General features: G+C 37.2%; 1 protein-coding gene across 3 annotated transcripts in view; it reads left to right on the top strand.

The window, feature by feature from the left end:
* Positions 1-20,097, top strand: part of exd2 (exonuclease 3'-5' domain containing 2) — a 70,799-nt gene that overhangs the window by 21,229 nt on the left and 29,473 nt on the right. For all 3 annotated transcript variants that reach the window (XM_039741237.1, XM_039741235.1, XM_039741236.1), the window contains exons 3-7: positions 643-899; positions 3,326-3,452; positions 5,237-5,535; positions 16,996-17,102; positions 19,251-19,386. In XM_039741237.1, coding sequence (XP_039597171.1) covers positions 643-899; positions 3,326-3,452; positions 5,237-5,535; positions 16,996-17,102; positions 19,251-19,386 — 926 coding nt within the window. The remainder of the gene's footprint in view (positions 1-642; positions 900-3,325; positions 3,453-5,236; positions 5,536-16,995; positions 17,103-19,250; positions 19,387-20,097) is intronic.

Below are 20,097 nucleotides of genomic sequence, written 5' to 3'. Positions count from 1 at the left end.
TATGGGGTGTTGTGTGTAGAATTCTGAGGAAAAAAATTAATTTAATCCATTTTGGAATAAGGCTGTAACATAACAAAATGTGGAAAAAAGTGATATGCTGTGAATACTTTCCGGATGCACTGTATACTGAGTTGTACATTTACTTTGTTGTTGATTGTTTCCATAGATGCTGAAAGTTCTGTGACAGAGTGTTTTGTGTTGTGTTAAATTAACTTGTGCTTTGACTATTGGCTTGAAAAGGGTAGTACTCTGGCAGAACAGTTTTGCCACAGTGGCCTTTTCTAACTTACAGTAACTTTGATTTGCAGCTCATATGATGATGATAGTTTATGCAAAAATTTAGGACGACTCTACTCGTATCCCGTAGCCACTCCCCTCCCTCCATTTCATTGGGGGTCATCCTCTACGAATTGCAGTTTTTGTCACGGTTAACTGCATGTTGCTTAAAAAAAGTATCTAAACATTTGTGTATGAATGTGCGGTATAGCAAGTCACATTGGAAGTTTACATCATAAGCATCCTGCAAAGCCTAATCCTTTTGAGGAATTGAAGTTTAAATCCTAATGCTTTCTGGTAAGTTTTAAATGGCCTCCTTATGCATGTCGTCTCATTTAAAAGGCTTTTGGTTGATTCCATTTTCAGGTGTCTGTAAATGGAAAACCAGGCCTGGTTTCATTGCTTCAAATTGCCACATTTAGTGGCCTCTGTGTTCTCATTAGACTGCCAAAACTCAACAGGAATGACCAGACACTACCACAGACCCTCCTAGATATCATGCAAGACGCCGGTGTTCTAAAAGTTGGAGTTGGATGCTATGAAGATGGGGATAAGCTGCTGCAAGACTATGGAATTGTAGTAAAGTGCACAGTGGACCTGCGGTATCTGGCAATAAGGCACAGGTTAGTTTTCAGCTTTTTTTTTTTTTTTTTTTATATATATATATATATATAAACTTTTCAGCATTTTCAGTTGTGTGTTTTTTTAATAGCAGTTTACCCGATTCTGCACTAGTCTCTTCCCAGTGCGGGATGTAAACGATGCATTTCCTGTGGGTAGTGCCTGGAGGGTATTCTTACTAGACAACACTCCCCATCTTCTTGGGCGTCTTCCCAGATGGTTAAACTTTTCACCTCTCTCAAAGTGACCCCAACCACCAACTATTCACCAACTTGACAAGTTAGAAATCTGAAATGGATGATGCATAGTCACTGCTGCTAATGAGGTGAATTACATTTCTTTAATTGTGTGCTAGACAACTACCAAATCTAGGAGCACTGTATCGTGTGATATCTCCACTTACACTAACTACTTTAGTGAATTTAAATTAATTTAAACTCTCAAACTTGCTTACAGCAGTTGCACAGCCAGTAGCTAATGCAGTAAGTCTTTTGGGAATTAATAGTTTGCATTTGTTCTTATCAGGAAGAAGTCACCACCATTCTGCTTTTAAAGCTTAGTGCTGGTATTTCATATGGTTTATCATAGCATTCTTCCTCATGGATATAAGAATGATGCTTGACGGAACAACTAAATTAGGTGGTTTACTTCATGTTTATCATGTTTACTATATTGTTTTCAGTATCATGTATAGGTTGTACATAGGGAGTCCATTCCCGGACGGGTTTATCCATTCCCGCAAATTTGGGAATCCCACATGTTGTTCCTGGGAATCCCGGGCTCCCAGGGATGACACAGTGCACGGACATCTCTCACATGTGAACGGTTTTAGAATGACCAACACTTATTTTTTTTAATAAAACTACTGCAGCATGTTGACACCAATAAAAGACTAACCTTATCTACAAGCAGTTCATGCTGTCATACAAGTACATATAAGTTAGTTGTGGTAATAAGAGCGTAGAAAGCACAACGTGTCCAGCGTGCTGTCGTCTAGACGAGAGTGCACCTTCGTGCAGAGTACGCCAGCTGCTGAGAAAGCATGCTCTGCCTCTACTGAAGTAGGCGGCACAGTCATCAGATACTGATACACTTGTTCTAAACAATGCCCGTGCTTGCCGTTGCTCTGAAACACTGCCGTTTCAGCTTTTACTGATGCATCCAGTTTCTTGTCATCATTCTGTGATGGCAAGTTTCTTGGAACAGATAATGCGAATGCAACAGACTGACGCATTGCAATTTCAAGTTGCTGTTCAAAGCTGTTGTCTGACAGACGTCAATGAAGTCTGCCCCGTCCCGGCATTCGTGAGCTGCAGAGTGTAGACTCCTCTCAGTCCACTGTGCTCAGTCTTCGTGGGAGCCGGGAGACTAACTGCTGCTGGTCTGTTGTTGAGTGAATTAATTGGCAACACACTACACTGTGGGCCAAAAAACCATGCCACTTAATTATTTTCAACTATAACTCTGTTTATTTCTTGATTGATTTTTACACTTTTACACAGTATATATGCGAGCTTGGCCATTCCCGGTTACCTGGGAATACGGGAATGAAAAATGTCCTGGAATCTGATTACCGGGAGTGGATTCCCTAGTTGTGCACAGCTGTCCATTATAACGAGTTATATGGATGATGTTGGCTTAATTCAGAAGTATTTTAAAGATTTGGTTGTATCAGGAATACGAGATGCAGAAGCTTGTATGAAGATGAATGAAAAACAAGTAGGCTGAAAAGATTACAAAACTGCTTGGTATTAAGCTGTAAAGTATAACTGTAGATAGTTTTCTGTTACGTACTTTCTCTCAATTAGTGACATCCATACAAACAAGGCTTGGACATGAACAAAATAGTTGCCATATTTGCTAAAGTTCATAGTAGCAGAAGAATCATTTCGGCATAATCGAATAATGCTGTGAAATAATGCAGTTCTGAAATACCGTGAAGTACCAGAAAAGTGTGGCAAGAGAAAATGGTGTTAATTAAACAAAGTCATTTAAATGTTTTTTTTTTATAACCTCTTGTTGAAATAATTTATGCATAGCATTTAAGTTACACTGAAGTGCTATGATGCAACTCTTCCTTTTAAATACAGTTGATGTTTTGTGTAACTAGATGGGAATTACTCTATTTGCTTTTGTGTATTAGGAAAATCTACTCTGTGCAGCAGAAGGGATGTAGTGTTCTTTTCATTTGACATAATCATGGACATATATTTTTACCGTGGTTTTGAGTATTATAATACCCCAGATGTTACTATCTAATTTTCAGTGAAGTTAAAAATGGACACATAAAACAAATTTTTATTTACACTAATTTTGTTAATGGCATTTAGACATCAAGCTGTCATTCAGCATTTCTATTTTCATTTGAAAGTTTGAGTCCAGGCACTAAACACTGTTTTTTAACATGTATATTTTAAATTTCTTGCAGTCGATCTCTAATCCATAATGGACTAAGCTTGAAGACCTTATCTGAAGATATTCTTAACTTCTCTCTCAACAAGTCCCTAAATCTAAGGTGCAGTAACTGGGAAGCTGATCAACTTTCCCAGGAGCAGGTGAATGTATAGTTATGTATTTTCTTCTCTTCTAAGCTATTTGGCTAATTTTAACAGGTGTGTCATTACTTGGAGATTGTAAAAGCATAGAAATGTGTATATTTTAAAGAGAATGTGTGTGCTTTACAATTTTTTTCCTTTGAAGCTTTTCAGATTCTTGGTATGTCCCTGTCTGTTAGTGCTATATTCCCTTGTGTTTTAAATTACAACCATATGAGAAGTCCTAATAGGATAAATCTAAACTTGTAATGACTAGGTAGTTTTGCACTTGTGCAATTGATGACTGTAGCGTTTTTAATTTTTATTGGCTCACAAAAGATTCAACTGTAATATTGTATATTTACTGCATTAAGCTTCCTATCACAGTTGGTATTACCATTTTGTCTTGTCATTGAAGGTATGTCAGGATTGTGATATTTTAATTTAGCACAAGAAAATGCATACCTTTTTCACTAATAGTTACTTGCACGGCCTCTTGATTGTGTGACATACATTCCAGGGCTTTGTCAGGTACATAGCTAATAGACAATTGACTGATTGTGAGAAGGTACAGTAGCTGTTGTGGAATAACAATTTAGAAAAATGTTAGAAATAGTTGGTACCACTTGGAATAAGCTGTTAACTACAGTAGAATAATTCAAACTGAAATATTTTAGCAATAAAAATAGAACTGTGCACAAGATAATTGAGTTACAGTAAATAAAACCATCTTGGCTATTTAAAAAAAAAAAAAATAATAATTCAATAGAAAATAAACCACGGGAACCATCTTGTTGAACACATGACATGTCTAAACTTGGGTGACTGAAAGCAATGATTATCAATTTGTACATAATTGATAATATCAATTACCTTATTACTGTATGTAAATGCAGTGCGTTGTAGTCTTGATCAAAACATTTTAATAAAACTATCTGGACGAGAACAGACCATTCAGCCCAACAACTTGCCAATCCTATCCATTAAATTCCTCCAAAATAACCTCAGCTTTAGTTTTGAATGTTCCTAAAGTCCTGCTGTCTACCACATTACTTGCTAATTTATTTCACTTTTCTTTTTCTCTGTGTGAAGAAAAACCTCCTAGCTTTTGTGGGACATTTAACCTTAACAAGTTTCCAACAATGTCCCTGCATTTTTGTATTTGATATCAATAATAAATAAAATTGTACAATACTTGAATAATTCAGACACCATGTCAAAAACATAAACCCGTTCGGGAATGGATTCCCTCTGCACAACCTATACATAATACTAAAAACAATATTGTAAACATGATTAGGTTTGAAGTATTTGCTATTGTATGATTTATTTACATTATAAGCTGGTTAAAATATCACTAAAGTTTAATATTTAATAAATTAGTCAAATTAATTCTAATTACAAAATGTTAGACTCCTGGTCGTGTTTAATTTTTAAAATGCATCCGTCCTCTTTATTTTCATTTGCAATACTAAACTTGTCTGTTTTACATTAATCCTTTTATTTCAGAACTCCTACTGTTAAACCACCTTTGTTTTGCTGTTTTCAAGATATCTTGTGTGAATGATCAGAATTATTTGGGTTGTCATTATCTGTAATTGTGAGACAGCCATACATTCTTCAATGTACCTTTCAAATGTGACACTTTGTTTTACTTTTCCTTTAACAATTTAACACTGTAATAATTGAGTTTAATCAATCAAAACAATTGTTAAAGATGCCTTTTTTATTTAAAATTTTTTTAACTCCTATATTGGTTTTCATATCTTCCTTGAAGTAAGACTTGTTGTCTCTTGTCTCCCCAGATCACTTATGCAGGCAGGGACGCCCAAGCATCTGTTGCCTTATTCTTCCATTTGCTTGGTTTGGTCTCAGAAGGCCCACTTAAAGAAAGAGGGACACAACAGCTTTTAGCCAAGTGTCAGGGTCTTATTGATATACCTTTCAAACTAAGAGGGAGTGAAGGAGAGAATGAAGATGACAGCTTTTCAGAAAAGAAAAAAAGAAGCAAACGTTTAGGTTCTGAAGGCAAGCAATGTCTGGATCAAGTAGCAGACCCTCGTAAAAATAAGAGGAAACCCCTCGGTGTTGGGTACTCGGCAAGGTATGAGCAGCTTTTGTTGTCATTTGTATTTCTGCAGTGCTGGTAAATGTGTTTTTTTTATTTTATTTTTTTTTATTTTCACACCTGTATGATGCAACCTAAAATATGACACCCCCTTGAGATAGGTGGCTTGTTGCTTGGAAGTCTGGGCTTAACATTGAAATACACACTCCTAGTTACTTGTTATACATGGAAACGAAGAGGCAGCCAAGGCACTGACGGTGGCCTTTTATACAGTGGTGTGAAAAACTATTTGCCCCTTCCTGATTTCTTACTCTTTTGCATGTTTGTCACACAGTGTTTCTGATCATCAAACACATTTAACCATTAGTCAAATATAACACAAGTAAACACAAAATGCAGTTTTTAAATGATGGTTTTTATTATTTAGAGAGAAAAAAAATCCAAACCTACATGACCTTGTGTGAAAAAGTAATTGCCCCCTTGTTAAAAAAATAACCTAACTGTGGTGTATCACACCTGAGTTCAATTTCCGTAGCCACCCCCAGGCCTGATTACTGCCACACCTGTTTCAATCAAGAAATCACTTAAATAGGAGCTGCCTGACAAAGAAAAGTAGACCAAAAGCACCTCAAAAGCTAGACATCATGCCAAGATCCAAAGAAATTCAGGAGCAAATGAGAACAGAAGTAATTGAGATCTATCAGTCTGGTAAAGGTTACAAAGCCATTTCTAAAGCTTTGGGACTCCAGCGAACCACAGTGAGAGCCATTATCCACAAATGGCAAAAACATGGAACAATGATGAACCTTCCCAGGAGTGGCCGGCCGACCAAAATTACCCCAAGAGCGCAGAGACGACTCATCCGAGAGGTCACAAAAGACCCCAGGACAATGTCTGAAGAACTGCAGGCCTCACTTGCCTCAATTAAGGTCAGTGTTCACGACTCCACCATAAGAAAGAGACTGGGCAAAAACGGCCTTCATGGCAGATTTCCAAGACGCAAACCACTGTTAAGCAAAAAGAACATTAGGGCTCGTCTCAATTTTCCTAAGAAACATCTCAATGATTGCCAAGACATTTGGGAAAATACCTTGTGGACTGATGAGACAAAAGTTGAACTTTTTGGAAGGCAAATGTCCCGTTACATCTGGCGTAAAAGTAACACAGCATTTCAGAAAAAGAACATCATACCAACAGTAAAATATGGTGGTGGTAGTGTGATGGTCTGGGGTTGTTTTGCTGTTTCAGGACCTGGAAGGCTTGCTGTGATAGATGGCACCATGAATTCTACTGTCTACCGAAAAATCCTGAAGGAGAATGTCCGGCCATCTGTTCGTCAACTCAAGCTGAAGCGATCTTGGGTGCTGCAACAGGATAATGACCCAAAACACACCAGCAAATCTACCTCTGAATGGCTGAAGAAAAACAAAATGAAGACTTTGGAGTGGCCTAGTCAAAGTCCTGACCTGAATCCAATTGAGATGCTATGGCATGAACTCAAAAAGGCGGTTCATGCTAGAAAACCCTCAAATAAAGCTGAATTACAACAATTCTGCAAAGATGAGTGGGCCAAATTCCTCCAGAGCGCTGTAAAGACTCATTGCAAGTTATCGCAAACGCTTGATTGCAGTTATTGCTGCTAAGGGTGGCCCAACCAGTTATTAGGTTCAGGGGGCAATTACTTTTTCACATTGGGCCATGTAGGTTTGGATTTTTTTTTCTCCCTAAATAATAAAAACCATCATTTAAAAACTGCATTTTGTGTTTACTTGTGTTATATTTGACTAATGGTTACATGTGTTTGATGATCAGAAACATTTTGTGTGACAAATATGCAAAAAAATAAGAAATCAGGAAGGGGGCAAATAGTTTTTCACACCACTGTATGCCTTATTTATTAAAGCAGTTCAAGAATTAAAGAAGTGTTGTTTTTATATTTTTAAATGTATTAATCTACTATATTTGTGTGTGCCGTATAGGCTTGTCATTCAAATCCATTCTTTCAGTTGAAGATCATGACAACTGCTGTCTTGCTTATATTCTCAAGTATTTTGTTAATTTGGTGACAGTTTCATACTTTTTATAAAAGTAAATGTACATGCTTCAAATTTAAACTTTAATCGAGCATAGTTTAGCTAGCAAAGAGATATGCAATAATTATTTGTTTTTAGTTCAATGAAAATGGGGAACACTTTTCTTTTTAAGTAAAAGATGCTTTCTTCGTAAATGTTGTAGGAGACTGTATTGTATTAGGGTTGAAATTTGTGACCAGGATTGTCCATTTCTGGCATTTGTGTGTGTGTGTGTGTGGTTTTTAAATGACTGACCATGTGTAACTCAAACTCCTGTGTCTCCTGTACAAACCACCAAAAAAGGCTACTAACTTTAGTAAAACTGTTTATAGATTTTCACCAAGGAATATAAAATTGTTCTCGGTATGATACTAAAAGTGGGTTAACTTGGAGTACTTCATCTATCTACAGTGCATCCGGAAAGTATTCAACAACAACAACAACAACATTTATTTATATAGCACATTTTCATACAAACAGTAGCTCAAAGTGCTTTACATAATAAAGAATAGAAAAATAAAAGACACAATAAGAAAACAAAATAAATCAACATTAATTAACATCAAATAAGAGTTAGGTCCAATGGCCAGGGGGGACGGGGAAAAAAAAAAACTCCAGATGGCTGGAGAAAAAAATAAAATCTGTAGGGATTCCAGACCATGAGACCGCCCAGTCCCCTTTGGGCATTCTACCTAGCATAAATGAAACAGTCCTCTTTGGATTTAGGGTTCTCACGGAAGGGCTTGATGATGATGGTCATGTAGAGTTCTGCCTTTTAATCCATCCATCATTGTTGGAGCATCATGAAGCTTTGAGTAGGTGGAGGTGGCGCAGGCCACCACCACAAAGAAACCGGAAAAAGAAACAGAAAAGAGAGTAGGGGTCAGTACGGATTTTAGAGCCACCATGAGTAGTTATTATGAGGAAATTGAACATACAGAGTATCAGGATTAAGTTAAATTAAGTTAAATTGAAGTTCTAAAAAGGCCATGTTAAAGTAATGTGTTTTCAGCAGTGTTTTAAACTGCTCTACTGTATTAGCCTGGCGAATTCCTATTGGCAGGCTATTCCAGATTTTAGGTGCATAGCAGCAGAAGGCCGCCTCACCACTTCTTTTAAGTTTTGTTCTTGGAATTCTAAGGAGACACTCATTTGAGGATCTGAGGTTACGATTTGGAATATAAGGTGTCAGACATTCCGATATATAAGATGGGGCAAGATTATTTAAGGCTTTATAAACCATAAGCAGAATTTTAAAGTCAATCCTGAATGACACAGGTAACCAGTGTAGTGACATCAAAACTGGAGTAATGTGTTCAGATTTTCTTTTCCTAGTTAGGATTCTAGCAGCTGCATTGTGCACTACAGTAGTTGCAAAAGATTTATGTCTTTCTTGGGTAGTCCTGAGAGGAATGTGTTACAGTAATCTAGTCAACTGAAAACAAATGCGTGAACTAATTTCTCAGCATCTTTCAGTGATACAAGAGGTCTAACTTTAGCTAAAAGTGAAAAAATGCTGTTCTAGTGATCTGATTAATATGTGATTTAAAATTCAGATTGCAGTCAACAATTACCCCTAAATTTTTTACCTCTGTCTTGACTTTTAATCCTAATATATCCAGTTTATTTCTAATAGCCTCATTGTATCCATTATTGCTAATCACTAAGATTTCAGTTTTCTCTTTAACTTGAGAAAGTTACTATTCATCCATTTTGAGATACTAGTCAGACATTGTGTTAGTGAATCAAGAGAATCGGGATCATCCGGTGCTATTGATAAGTACAGCTGTGTGTCCTCAGCATAGCTGTGGTAGCTCACGTTGTGCCCTGAGATAATCTGACCTAACGGAAGCATGTAGATTGAGAAGAGCAGCGGACCCAGGATAGAGCCTTGTGGAACACCATATCGGATATCATGTGTCTTCGAGTTGTAATTACCACAACTAACAAAATATTTTCTCCCTGTCAGGTAGGATTCAAACCAATTTAAGACACTGCCAGAGAGGCCCACCCATTGACTAAGGCGATTTCTAAGAATATTATGATCAATGGTGTCAAATGCAGCAGTCAGATGGATGAGAACAGATAAATGGTCTCTGTCTGCATTCACTCGCAAATCATTTACTACTTTAACAAGTGCAGTTTCTGTGCTGTGATTTGTTCTAAAACCCTACTGAAATTTATCAAGAATATGTTTGAGATGGTCATTTAACTGCATAATGGCTGCCTTCTCCAGAACTTTACTTAAGAAAGGCAGGTTAGAGATGGGTCTAAAATTTTCAAGAGCCGAGGGGTCAAGATTATGTTTCTTAAGAAGGGGTTTAACTACAGCAGTCTTAAGACAGTCTGGGAAGACCCCCATATCTAATGACGAATTTACTATGTCCAGAACATTATCAATTAGCACGCCTGATACTTCTTTGAAAAACCTTGTTGGTATTGGGTCAAGGACGCAGTTGGAGGATTTTAATTGAGATATTTTTTGTAAATCGGGTAAATCTATCCTAGTGAAAGAGTTTAATTTGTTTATAACAGGATGCTGGGGTTTAGGAGGATCCTTAGTGTTGGAGGGATATATTATGTTATTTCTAATATCATTAATTTTTTGATTGAAAAATACAGCGATAGCCTCACAGGTTTTACTGGAAGTACTTAGGAGGCATTCCTTTGAGTTACCTGGGTTTAGCAGGCGATCAGTCGTTCACAGTTCAGTCGCATCACCTTTTCCACATTTTATGTTACAGCCTTATTCCAAAAAGGATTAAATTCATTTTTTTCCTGAGAATTCTACACACAACACCCCATAATGACAACGTGAAAAAAGTTTACTTGAGATTTTTGCAAATTTATTAAAAATAAAAAAAATTGAGAAAGCACATGTACATAAGTATTCACAGCCTTGTAGCCTTGCAGATGAATTGGAGTCCATCTGTGGTAAATTCAGTTGATTGGACATGATTTGGAAAGGCACACACCTGTCTATATAAGGTCCCACAGTTGACGACAGTTCATGTCAGAGCACAAACCAAGCATGAAGTCAAAGGAATTGTCTGTAGATCTCCAAGATAGGATTGTCTCGAGGCACAAATCTGGGGAAGGTTACAGAAAAATTTCTGCTGCTTTGAAGGTACCAATAAGCACAGTGGCCTCCATCATCCGTAAGTGGAAGAAGTTTGAAACCACCAGGACTCTTCCTAGAGCTGGCCGGCCATCTAAACTGAGCGATCGGGGCTAAGGGCCTTAGTCAGGGAGGTGACCAAGAACCCGATGGTCACTCTGTCAGAGCTCCAGAAGTCCTCTGTTGAAAGAGGAGAACCTTCCAGAAGGACAACCATCTCTGCAGCAATCCACCAATCAGGCCTGCATGGTAGAGTGGCCAGATGGAAGCCACTCCTTGGTAAAAGGCACATGGCAGCCCGTCTGGAGTTTGCCAAAAGGCACCTGAAGGACTCTCAGACCATGAGAAACAAAATTCTCTGGTCTGATGAGACAAAGATTGAACTCTTTGGTGTGAATGCCAGGCGTCACGTTTGGAGGAAACCAGGCACCGCTCATCACCAGGCTAATACCATCCCTACAGTGAAGCATGGTGGTGGCAGCATCATGCTGTGGGGATGTATTTTTTTTAGCAGCAGGAACTGGGAGACTAGTCAGGATAAAGGGAAAGATGACTGCAGCAATGTACAGAGACATCCTGGATAAAAACCTGCTCCAGAGCGCTCCTGACCTCAGGCTGAGGTGACGGTTCATCTTTCAGCAGGACAATGACCCTAACAACACAGCAAAGATATCAAAGGAGTGGCTTCAGGACAATTCTGTGAATGTCCTTGAGTGGCCCAGCCAGAGCCCAGACTTGAATCCGATTGAACATCTCTGAAGAGATCTTAAAATGGCTGTGCACCGATGCTTCCCATCCAACCTGATGGAGCTTGAGAGGTGCTGCAAAGAGGAATGGGCGAAACTGGTCAAGGATAGGTGTGCCAAGCTTGTGGCATCATATTCAAAAAGACTTGAGGCTGTAATTGCTGCCAAAGGTGCATTGACAAAGTATTGAGCAATAGCTGTGAATACTTATGTACATGTGATTTCTCAGTTTTTTTTTTATTTTTAATAAATTTGCAAAAACCTCAAACTTTTTTCACGTTGTCATTGTGGGGTGTTGTGTGTAGAATTCTGAGGAAAAAAATGAATTTAATCCAGTTTGGAATAAGGCTGTAACATAACAAAATGTGGAAAAAGTGATGCGCTGTGAATATTTTCCGGATGCACTCTCTCTCTCTCTCTCTCTCTCTCTCTCTCTCTCTCTCTCTCTCTCTCTCTCTCTCTCTCTCTCTCTCTCTCTCTCTCTCTCTCTCTCTCTCTCTCTCTCTCTCTCTCTCTCTCTCTCTCTCTATATCTATCTCTATCTATATCTATCTGGCAAAGCACTGACTGACCATGTAGGTAGAAGGCTGAAATTTGGCAGGCTCATTCCTTACAGCTTACTTGAAGTTAAGCAGGTTTCATTTTGAAATTCTACGTGTAACGGTCATAACTAGAACCTACTTATGTACATATATACCGGCCATAGCCTGCAGCTCGGTCGCTGTGTGAGGCGGAGTTGCGTCCCTCATCGTCATGCCTACCATGTAATTGAGTGTCTGCCCATATAAGGCCGTCCGTCAGCGGCAATCCAATAGAAACTCTTTACCGCTAAATATTCGCGGGTGAAGGGCTGTGCTTATGCAGACGAAGATGAGATGGTCAGGGTGGTGTTTGGCACAGACTCAGCGAAACTGCAAGAGAAACTTGTAAGCGCAGAGTCTTAGCTAACATTAAATAAAGCCGTGGACATCGCACGGGATAGCACAAGCACAGCTGAGAAGTTTTGATGCATGTATTCTGAGCGGCTCACATGAACTGACTGTGAACGCAGTACGCAGAGAACAAGGAAGAGCTCCAAAGAGCGCAGAACAAAAAACGCATTACACAATTGAGAAGTCAGCAAAAGAAAATGAAGCTAGTGACGCATACAAGCATATTCCTAAGTGCAGCTACTGCGGAAACAAAGCACATGGTGGAAAAAGTCAATGTCCAGCTAAAGGAAGACAGTGTAAAAAAAACCTGTGTGTGATGTCTCAAATAAAGAGGAAGACTAGCTGGCTGTTACAGTAAGAAAGGAATCGATGAATGAAACCTGTTAACTTTACAATGGTTGACAAACACGGAATGTAACTTGAACACAACACATCCTCCAAATACAAACCTGATTGAAAGAAATAATGATAATCAAATCCTTGATGACAGCAACACTCATAAAAGTCACAAAACAATTACATTGAAAATCATGTTACATTATTTTTAAAATGTTTCCTTTTCTTTTTCATTACTTCTTTAACGCACTACTTATCTGCTGTGAAGCGCAGGTATTTTACTAGCATATCTATCTCTATCCATAAGATGTCACCCCAGGTGAGACATGGGAACAACCATATTTACAGAGAATTCTGAACCCAAGTTACGTTCATTTATAATACCTCCTTGGTCAGTATTAATTTGAGTAGCCCTAGTACCCATCTAAGTTTGAAATCTAAGTAATCCATATAGACCTTGGGGTATTCTGCATTAATGGTTGCAGTGCATAGTGTATTGGAATATATTTTATAATGTATGTAATAATAAAATTAATTACATTTTTCATTCCGGCTGATGGCATATTCCAGACATTAGCACTGAGTTTTACAAATCCTGTACCATATAGCAAATAACAGAAACCCAGCAACAAGATGGTGTTAATGCTGATGTGTCAGACATTAGGAAACTGGTTTAAAGTAAAATTTAATTTGAGGCACTGAGTTTTCCTGGATCTTTTGTACTGCTATATTTGAGTGTCTGTTAAAACACTGCTAGACACTACAGCAAAAAGTTAAAAAATCAAAATTTATCCCCATAAAAATAAATTTGTTTAACCACATAACCAAGCAATGATGTTGCATCACACTCCACAGCCATTCAGCCCTATAAAACTTGCCAGTCCTTTTCATGTAGTTTCTTAAAAATATCAAGGCGAGTGCCGAAAGTTCCAATCTCTGCCACAGTACTTTAATCCATGTACCTGTGGTTATCCATGTGAACAAAATCATTCCCAAATTTGTGTAAAATTTCAGGTTGGGTTCCGTTTTTACTTGTGTAATACTCCACGTTTAATTTTATCTGCCACAAAAATTGCCCTAGCCTCTATGTGAAGTTCCTCTATAATTTACTTCTAGATTATCTGCCATTCTTCAATATATTGGTATAATTTGCAAATTTTAACCTGCTTATTGTTTATATTCCTATCCAAATCATTTATTTTACATATAATATATATATAAATTACTCAAAATAGCAGGAGCTTACAGCACTGACTCTTGAGGGACACAACTTTTAACTTCATCTAATTCTACTAAACTGTGATTTAAGCCAGTTTTGCACTAGTCTATATGCTATGTTCTGAATACCAACTTCTTTTAGTTTGATACCCAACCTCTCCTGTTGGACCTTATCAAATACCTTCTGAAATCAAGATATCATATGCACCTCTCTTGACTATCTATCTATCTCTCTATCTCTCTATATCTCTGTCTCTGTCTCTGTCCGCAGATTTTTATACTAACAAACTATAACAAAAATGTTCACAATTCCAGTGGGTCACAAGTTTACATGCACTTTAATATTTAGTACCATTGCTTGTAATTTTGTTTAAATTGAGTCAAACGTTTTGGGTCACATTTCACAAGCTCCTTTCAATAAGTGGCTGGAATTTTCATCCATTCCTCCAGACAGAACTGGTGTAACTGGGACAGATTTATAGGTCTCTTTGCTCACACATGCTTTATAAGTTCTGCCCACACATTTTCAGTCGGATTGAGGTCAAGGCTTTGTGATGGCTACTCCAATACCTTGACCTTGTGGCAAAATGACTTAAGGACAACAACTTAATTATACCTGGGGTCATTGTCCATTTGGAAGACCAATTGTGACTGAGCTTCAGCTTCCTTGCTGAGCTCCTGAGATATTGCTGCAGTATATCTACACAATGTTCCTTCCTCATGATACCATCTATTTTGGGAAGTGCACCAGTTCCTCCTGCAGCAAAGCACCTCCACATGATGCTTCCACCCCCATGCCTGACGGTTGGGATGGAAGTCTTTGGCTTGCAAGCCTCACCCTTTTTCCTCCGGACATAATTGTCATTATGGCTGAAGAGTTCAGTCTGTTATTCATGAAAGAGGCATGATTTGTTTTGCCACTGTATAGGGGGGTGTAAATGACAGTATGTGCAAAGGTATGTGTGTATGCACGGGCGAGTATGAAATCGAAGAATTCCACACCAATGAGAAACACTGTGTTGTAGGCATACCGGCATCTATGTTAAGAGGTGACGATTGTGGGTGTAGGGCCTTGGATGAGGCTTTTCTCATAGGCTCATTTAAGGTTGAATGAGTATTGGAGAAGATTGTTTGGTCAGTATATGTGTTCTTGTGAGTTGTCATTTTGAGAGTCCATATGTTTAGTTCAGATCGACTAAACAAGTGAAAGAGGGTAGTGAAGACGGTAGATGCGTTAACAGGCTTCCTGTTGACTTAGTGGTTGATCTGACAATGGTGGGGAAACTAAAAAGAACAAAAGAGAGCATGAGTAGGATTAGTTTTCTGATTGACATGATGAAAGGGAAGAAGAAAAAAAATCTGGAAAGTTCTGAATGTGGAGCAGCTTTGGAGAAGGTGAATGGATTATTGGGTGTGTTTTAAGATTTTTTTTTTTTTTTGTTTGTTTTTTTTTTATTTATTTACACCTACATTTTTAATTGCTCTCTTCATTTATGTGTTATTACCTTTGAATGTGCCACTACTAACTTTGATTGTTTGAAGTATTTTTTATTTTGTGTAACTTGCAACAGAATAAACTTAAGAACTTGCTGTTTTTTCCACTACTCTGCTGTGATCTGTGTTTATCCTTTCCTCACTGGCCCTTGGTTATGACTATAAGGTACTTGGGGTGTAATGGCATGGGTTACCTACAACTTTTTCTGCAGCGTTTATTTACTTCTACCATGATATAAACACAATTGTCATCTTGAAAGAGAATATTTTAATAAATGTAAAGGATTTTAAAAGATTATGAAATGCTTATGTGTAATCCTTTTTCTTTTTTTTTTCCTTTCTTCAATGTAGGCTAAATTTTATCAATTTAGAACCCACCAATTAGTTTTTCTGTCATCAGTTTGACTTTCAGACTTATTCAGTGGTGCAATATGACCTTTTATAGTGTATGACATCTTTAGTTGGCCACAGTCAGTGATCTATGTATACGGACAGCTGAATTAAAAATTTGTCAAGCTGGACAGTCTAAAGGATCCTAATGTTATTAAACATGAGGTTTAGACTTAACGTTCACACTCTGCAGTTTCTCGGCAAATTGTAGGAAGCATTTTCACATCCGCCCAGTATGCCTGTTTGGAACCTAGAGTGCATGACATTAATTATGCGAATCTTATTTTCATAAGATTTCCTCTATTGCTCTTTCTGTGACTGCATAACACAAGATCTGCTTGTAATGAAGTTTGGCCCTCTGATTACCAAAGGTTAATGTGCATTTCCTAAGGCTGAATGCTTGAAAATTTCTGGCAGGAATATTGTTGGAACATTAACGCCGTCACTAGTGGTCAATAACCTGCTAAATATTCTAAATAGGTTTAAGTCCGCAGTAGGAAGTGTGTGTTTGTTTTTTATTTAAACTCTCATCAGTGTACATATTTGTTGTACACTGTATATTTCCTAAAATGCTCATGTAGTGTTCAGTCGTTTGTTAGATATTGCAGACTAACTTGTGTGACACTGTTTTGTCACCTTTTCAATCATAAGTGGAGCTTACAGCTCCTGAAAATAGTTTTTTTTTTACTTTAGACTGTCGATCCGCAGGAAGTCCTTAAATCTGTTGAAATTTTAGGTCCTCGTATTCATATATGATTTGGGACTACATTTGAATGTGTATTACATTTTGAAAATTCAAAAAATTAAATTTCTGATGTCTCTAGCCAGCTGTGAATGTCTATGTGTACATCTTCTTGTTTTTTTCAGATGACTTACTTGTACATCCTTATTTTCTTTTTGTTTGGCTGTCATGAACAAAATATCAGCCTTATATGTATGAGTGTAAGCTGCGAGTGTCTCATACAATACAGGAAAATGGTCAATAGTCATTAAGTAAAGAGGCATCTGCTTTCTTTATAACTGGAACAATGCTGGACAATGTTAAGGTTTGATTCTCTATTCTGGCACTGATTACTTAAATTCTTTGTGGAAGCTTCTGTTGCTGTTGTATTTTCTGAAACTTGGTCAAATGTGTATAATTTATACCAAACTCCTTACTTGTTGTGTTTTTTTTTTTTTTTATTAAACAGAAAATCCCCACTATATGACAACTGTTTCCTTCATGCACCAGATGGACAGCCATTATGCACTTGTGACAAGAAAAAAGCCAGGTGGTACCTTGAAAAGGGTATTGGAGGTAAGTGAGATGGTTATTTGAGAAATTGGTTTAGGAGGAATTTTTTTTTCTTTTGTAAGTTTAATAAGCTATGAACATTGTTTAGTTGCATACATCAGTGAAACAGTAACAGTTTGCAAAGTCTATTTTCTTTAGTCTGTATTGAAGTATTGTAGGCTTTATTACTTCAGAAGCTTTCATTGTATAGAAGTTGCATCTATCAGTGTGCACATTTTCTAAAGGTGCTTTATTTACTACATGTCTCAGCTGAAGTAGTCTGTTACCAGCAGCTTTAGAGAGGAAACCTTTAATTCTGGTTAGTATACCAGCTTTCTGAGAATATAAGGATCTTGAATTGGGTTCATATGACTAGACTGATTGTTTCTATACTGTAGTAACACCTTGGTTAATAGATCCTCAAAGATGAAGCTCCTTTATAATTAAGTCTTCCTAAAGCATGTTATAATGCATGTACAAGTCATTATGGAACCTCCATACATGGGAAATGTCACCTGTGATTGATGATTGGGTTTAGTGTACAATGCAAATTTGAGATTGCTTGGTTGATTCATGTTTGCAGTATTTTAATATTTTTGTTCATTGTTATAAACATAAAGCATTACATTTTAGTGGCTAAAATGCAGGTTATAAAGAGGATAGAAACTGGAGAAAAGAATTTCCACATGGCATGTGAAAGATGCTGGTGCAGAGGGTAGAATAGAGGGGAGCAGAGTGACTATGAAGCACATGAAAGGCCCGCCAAAGATCTTGGAGGTGTGGAATGAGCAATGCATCCACCTTTGCAGCTGCACCATGTCATCCTCGTCCCCAAACACAGTAGTAACTGATGTATTACAGATTTCTTGTAGTGGAATACAGAAATGTGATATTTTGGGAAGTGACCTTTACTATACTGATTGCCATGAGAGTCCAGTAGCTTAGGTGTACATTAGATGTTCCTTGTTCTACAAATTTTTAATTGGAGAATCCATTTGGTACCCTTTAACAGTAAAGCCTTGTACACTATAACCAAGTTTTTTTTGTTTTCTGTTTTTTTTTAAGTAAATAAGTGATCTGATTTTGTTGTTGCTGTGCTGTACTGTTTTCCAAAGCTACCGTAATACGGTTCAGTAGGAAACTTGAATAGCTGTGGTAAGCCATGGTGGCTTAAAAAAAATTCCCACAAACCGTTTCTGTTTAAATTGTGTTGTCCTGTATTTGATCTATTATCACCAGCAGAAGGCATTTGGGTGGTATGAAATGGGCTTGACTGCAGTCTTGTAATTCCTGAAAGTGTGCATAAACATATAAAAGGTGTATTATTACACAGAAAGCATTTTATGTAGAATTGTTCAAAACCTTCTGCAGTATGATTGAATTAATTCTTGCTTCTATTTGAGCCCAACATCCTACACAATAACTGCAAATACACGTTATGTAAAAATACTATATAATAGAAAATTATAAATAAAAATATTGTGCTGAAAAATAGGAAACATTATTAAATAAATTGGAAAATATACATATATGTTTAGGGAGGTTTTAAATCAACAGCTGTTCCAGGGTTGTCTTCTGTTGGTAGGTATATCTGTAGTATTACAAGCCAAAATTATCTTGGAAAGTTTTTAATGTATGCTGTGTCGCTTACATAAGCCTTATTCAATTCAGTTTTTAATTTAGTTTATTGTATAGTGCTCCTCACAGAGTACGGGTACAGAGAGGCACTTTACCCAAGAATTCGATTTTGTAAATTTGTGAATACAAAATTAGTATGAAAATGCACAAACGTGTTTAAAAACACAGAAAACAAAGTAGAGGCTTAAGAGTTTATATGATATTAATTTATGTGAAGTACCCATAGCTTAGTATTCTACTATTAGCCAGATTACTCTTTGGTATGAAACACTTTGAAATAAATGTTGGTATCAGTTTTCAGAACCAAAATTAATTTTGATCAGAATTAAATGGCTGGAACTACACATTCAATCAAAGTAAAATTTATTATTGAATTTAAATCATTCTTTTTGTTGATTATTGGAGCCTAAAGCCAGTCAGCATATCTTAATGTTGGTGAAACTCCCATATCAAAGCAGTTATTTGCTGTAAGTGTTAGGCAGAATTTGAATATCACTGTCTGCATGAATTTTTGTTTTTATTCCCATGATCTAGAACTGATTAGTGAAGATCCGTTTATAGTGAAGCTTACATTTGAACCATCTGGAAGGCCAGAATCTCAGCAGGATTACTACCTCACTGCCAAGGAAAACCTCTGTGTTGTATGTGGAAAGACTGATTCATACATTAGGTAGGAAATTGTTTTAATCAAGGCTTTTTTTTTTTTTAGTATATCTACACCATAGAAGTTGCACTGAAATAATTCATTAGGTTTGATGTACTGAATACTCTGTTGTAAAATTCAAGGTTCAGTAGTGGAATTGGGTGTTTCCTTATTTCAGCCAGTTTCTTTTGTACTAGTTATACCCATCAAAGACGGAATGAAATCTAAGTAATAAACACAGACCTTGGTATTAATGTTTGCAATGCACCATTTATTAGATGTACTAGCAAAATACCCGTGCTTCGCAGCGGAGAAGTAGTGTGTTAAAGAAGTTATAAAAAAGAAAAGGAAACATTTTAAAAATAACGTAACATGATTGTCAATGTAATTGTTTTGTCACTGTTATGAGTGTTGCTGTCATGTGTGTGTGTGTGTATGTACTGTATATAGCAAAATCCCCGCGCTTTGCAGCGATGAAGTACTGCTTTTTTATTAAGAAGAAAAGAAAACCTTTTTAAACTGAGGGGAAAATATACCAATAACTATCTGTTAAGGATCTCTTTGCATACCACGTTGTCAGTTCAGCACTCCGGTTGTAATATGACGAAGCTGTGCGAGCTCACTCTTGAGAATGCAACGTATAGTAGTTCAGGAGAAAAGCAATCTTGCCTGAAATCAGTGGCCAACTTTTGTAGGGTCTGTCCCTGAGACTTATTACTTGTCATCGCGAAGCACAGC

This window comes from Polypterus senegalus, chromosome 18 (assembly GCF_016835505.1).
Source record: "Polypterus senegalus isolate Bchr_013 chromosome 18, ASM1683550v1, whole genome shotgun sequence".
In the NCBI taxonomy this organism is placed as follows: domain Eukaryota; kingdom Metazoa; phylum Chordata; class Cladistia; order Polypteriformes; family Polypteridae; genus Polypterus; species Polypterus senegalus.
Note: the sequence above shows the minus strand (reverse complement) of the source record. Positions and strands in the feature narration are given on the sequence as shown.